The 4,403-nt window shown below is 35.6% G+C and overlaps 1 protein-coding gene across 1 annotated transcript; it reads left to right on the top strand.

The window, feature by feature from the left end:
- The first annotated feature begins 257 nt into the window (after positions 1-257).
- Positions 258-4,009, top strand: LOC131019886 (kinetochore protein SPC25 homolog). Its single transcript, XM_057948479.1, has 8 exons — positions 258-590; positions 836-901; positions 1,921-2,067; positions 2,345-2,458; positions 2,543-2,632; positions 2,752-2,874; positions 2,959-3,212; positions 3,627-4,009. The coding sequence occupies exons 1-8, from the start codon at positions 422-424 to the stop codon at positions 3,636-3,638; spliced, it is 975 nt and encodes a 324-aa protein (XP_057804462.1). The 5' UTR covers positions 258-421; the 3' UTR covers positions 3,639-4,009.
- The last annotated feature ends 394 nt before the right edge of the window (positions 4,010-4,403 follow it).

The following is a 4,403-nucleotide window of genomic DNA, read 5'->3' as shown; positions in this document are numbered from 1 at the left end:
CTACTTCAAAATTTTACTCATAGATAGATTGTATTGATTATCATATTTTCGTTAATACTCATTTAAACATTTTTAATGATAATTTATAAATTAATTCAACATACCAGATCGAGTTCATTACTATATTAAAAATACCCAAGTTTAGTTATTATAGATTTTATTTTTGTTTTTCTCGAAAGAAGAAGAAGATAATCATTAGTTCGAAAAAGAAGAAGGAAATTATTAAAAAATAAATAAAAATCTCTTGAAAGCAGATTTTGAAGTACTACTAATTTTTTCCCAGTTGTTGCCTAGTGAAATTACGGATTATGCATTCAAAAACAAGAAAAAATGGCGGGCTAATCTCCTCTTTTCTCCCTCTTTCTCTCTCTCACACACATCCAACGCCTCACTCTCGCACTAGCGATTTACAGACAGTCAGATGCAGAGCTCTGGGGGAAGCAATGTGCTAACACAAATGGCGGAAAGGCGATTAGTGTGTGAACGGGAAATCCCAATTCAACAGCGGAGAGTCGAAGATGCGCTCGCCTCTTATCATAAACTTTTCGATTCCGCTAAGTCTGGAGCCCAAAACACCATTCAGCTTCAAGGCAATCTCAATATTGTGTGTGTGTGTGTGTGTGTTTTGGACTTGGATTTTAGGGTTTAATTTGCTAATCTATCTTTTCATTTTACTTTAGAGAATTCTATTGTTAGGGCAATGAGCAAGTAATGGATTTTATTATAGTATTATTACGAAGTTATGAGATTTATGGTAATTCTAGAAGTTCGTGGGTTTGTGAAGTTTTTAGTTAGAGTTTGTTCATGAACGTGGTGTTTCTGTTCTCTGTGGCAGAGAAATTGGGAAAGCTAAAAGGGGAGTTGAGAGAAGCTGAGGATGCTCTGGTGAAGGCGCTTGCTGGTATTATTCTCTTTCTCTATTCGAATGCAGCAAATGTTTGGTTTTCTCAAAACAGTAGTCTTTCAGTAGAGGTTGAAAAGATTCATTCTGTAATTCAGTTCATTTTTCTTTGAATTACATTCTGCTTCTATCTTGCAGTGGAAGCAGTTACTCTAAAGTAAGAGCATAATTTGGTGCTAATATGCAAGAAAACTGTGTGATTCACATACTAGGCTCTCAGTATCGATAGATAGTTATCATATGGTTTGATTAGAAAAGACAGAATTAGTTAAAACTGTATAATTAATTGCTGACTCCGGGGAACAAACCATATTGTTTCTGTTTAATTGACATACATCAAGTAGACTAATGTGTCTTCTGCCAGCCAATGTGCTGATAGGGTGCTGTGTTCTCAAAATGATTGATAATTTTGGAATGTTCCTTCATCAAGTAGTTAAAATTGGGATTGATCATATACTCAGCATCTATAGCAATATCTACACAGTCGGTGATTTGTCTAGAGTACTTATCTCCTCAGAAATTTGATTAAAACCATGCCATCTCAATGGACATCTTGTGAGGAATTAAGTACAAGAGTGACTTCTGCTAACAAATTTATCACTTGCATTTAAAAATGAATAATCTGTGATCGACTTAGCAATTTATGTGACCACAGACATTTAGTCTAGTGGTATTCCTCACCCACGTAAGGGTGAGAGGACCAGGTTTCAATCCCCACTCCCCTCCCCAAACTAAAATAAAAAAAATAAAAAATACAAAAACTAACATTATATGTGTAATATCTGTTTTCCAGAATTTCATAATGAATAGGAAATATTTCTTTCGATGCACACATTTCAAGGAAGCAACAATTGCCTCATGATACTAACTTGTCAAAGTGACACATGGTCTTGAAATTTGCCATCTGCAGATGCATCTAACCACATCAACTGTGGATGGTTTTAGTAAATACTGATTATAAAATGTCTTCATCTTCTAAGCTGTCTGTTCTAATCTTCTTTTCGTTACCACAACTGTAGTGAAGACTCGGAAAGAGGCAAAGCGGATGACTATCATGGAATCTTCATCTGTTACGAAAGCTAGAGTTGAAGAATTAAAAGGACTTGTGAAAGATCAGCGGCAAAGAAAAGATGAATATGCTGCTATTATTTCTCAACAGTCTGAAGGTGTGTTTTTGAATAGTCTGATTGCAATCGTTTACTTCCAGAAGTTTTACACCATTATGCTTGAAAAATGTGCTTATATCTTAGGAAGTGTACATTTTTGGTTTTTTAATAGGCAAATGAAGTTATGAGAGTATTGTAAAAGAAAAATGCATTGATTGGAATACATATGAATTGATTCTATCAAAATCTGAACATGCAGTCATCCATGAATACCGAAACAGCAACTTCTACTCTTATTTGAGCTGACTTCTTATCTGCATTTTCTTTTGGAGAATAGCATTGACAGCATGCAAGGAAAAGTCTAACCAGAACAGGGATTACAAAGAACAAATAGAGGAGGCTGTCTCTTGGTATAACAGGGTCCTTGGTTTCCGTATAGAATGCGGACATGGTAAGAAACTCCTGAGACTTGCTGAAATTCTAATGACATCATTTTCACCAAGATTATATTTCTCACCCATTATCTCTCTTCTAGGTGTAAAATTCATATTCACAAATATTAGACCTAAGAACCCAAATGAAGAGTACTCCTTTGTCATTCGTCATGAGAATGAGACCTACAATTGTAAGCAATAAGCTTCTTCTTCTTCTTCTTCTTCTTTTTTTTTTTTTTTTTTTTTTTTTTTTTTAAATTTCTTTGATCAAAATCTTATCATTCTGCTTTTGGAGTGTCTCTTTATTTAGTGCTCAAGTGTGATCCACATCTGAGCGGGACAAAAGAGCTAGTGAACGAGTTAAATAAAAGTAATGGACTATTCAAATTTGTGAGAACCATGAGAGAAAGATTTCAACAGGCGGCAGCACAGGGTACGTCCTTTTGTCTTTCATTTATCTCTTGTATATTGATATCTAATAAAGATAGGTCTAAATATACCTCTTTGTCTTTGGCAGGTCATGTTTCTAACAAGACATATAATGACTATCAAGGGATTTCTATGCATAGCTTGTCTCTTGATCAAGATTCTTCAATAATCTCTCTTTCTGGTCCAGTAGCTTCTTTTTCAACCGATCATAGACATGAACCTACCCTAGAGAAGGGACTACAATCTGCTGAATCTGATACCATTTCAAGAAAAGTCGGCAAAGGAAATCAAGTTCAGTCTCCCAGATCTGCTTCTTCTGTTCGCCGTTCCTCACGTCTGAAGGTAACTTGTATTAACATGACTAGGACATAAAAAGTTGGACTATACATCAGTTCTTGGACTTATCTTCTAGATTGGAGATATTTTTTTTATATCCTTCAGCATTTTGACTAATAACCTATATCTGCAGCATGTGTAACATGTGTAGTTCTTGGATGTTGATTGCTAAGTATGTAATGATTATCTGGTTTGCGTTGGTAGAAGTTAACATAAATTTAAAAATAGCATATGAAATTGCTAGTTAAAATGTTATGATAACATGTGGCTTGCAACTTCTCGTTCTTGGCCCTCATTGGCAAGATATCATTATAGTCGAAATCGACCATTTTGAATTGCACTTGTTGATCTTCTCTATTTGCACTGGTTTCCTTACGCGTCGTGTTTTGACTCTGAATGTGGAAATCTTGATTTTTGCAGGTCAAGAATTGAAGATTTGTCTCGGCTTAATCAAATCGCGATTACTCATCTTCTCAGTAGCCCATCTGGGATGTAAATGTCTCGTCTTACCAATATTGCTGAAGGGACTGCTCTATCGTCTGCTCCGTATAAGCAGTGAGTTGGGCAAGCTTGTTTACTGGCAGTAGCAATGAGTTGGTGTCTTGGTGATGCGCGGTGCCGAATGCCACATTTAGTGTGCTATAGCTGATGTAGTGTGTCTTAATTTCTGTCGAACCGTTGAAATATGGGCATTAACTACTTATATTGATGTAATTAAGTTATATACTCCTAACCCAAGTTTAATGATGCTTGCTAAAATGTACTAATAGTACATGATTAAATGATCTAAAGGTTTGAAGAAATGATGGTTGAGATGCTTTATATTAAGGCAAAATCTTGTGTGCACCTGGGTTCACGTTGCACCCGGGTCAAATTTGACCCGGATCGGTAACTTATGAATAATTATTAAACGGCATATAGTGTTTACCAATTGAGCAATTAGCTTAGCTGGTTCGGATGCCTTTCTATTATCTATGAGGTTGCGTGTTCGATTTTTGGAATGCATGATGTTATCTTCATTTGTTTGGCTCCCTCCCCCTTCAGCGCATCTTTCCACTTCTTTTTTTTTTTTTTTTTTTTTTTTTCATTTTTAATCTTGTAATGATACCATTGTTGTTACTCCCTCCGTCCCAATATTGTTGGCCACATTTCCTTTTTGGTCTGTCCCATTATTGTTGGCCACTTTCTTAAAAAGGA

Source organism: Salvia miltiorrhiza, chromosome 4 (assembly GCF_028751815.1).
Source record: "Salvia miltiorrhiza cultivar Shanhuang (shh) chromosome 4, IMPLAD_Smil_shh, whole genome shotgun sequence".
Taxonomy (NCBI): Eukaryota; Viridiplantae; Streptophyta; class Magnoliopsida; order Lamiales; family Lamiaceae; genus Salvia; species Salvia miltiorrhiza.
This window is presented reverse-complemented; position numbering and strand designations above follow the sequence as displayed.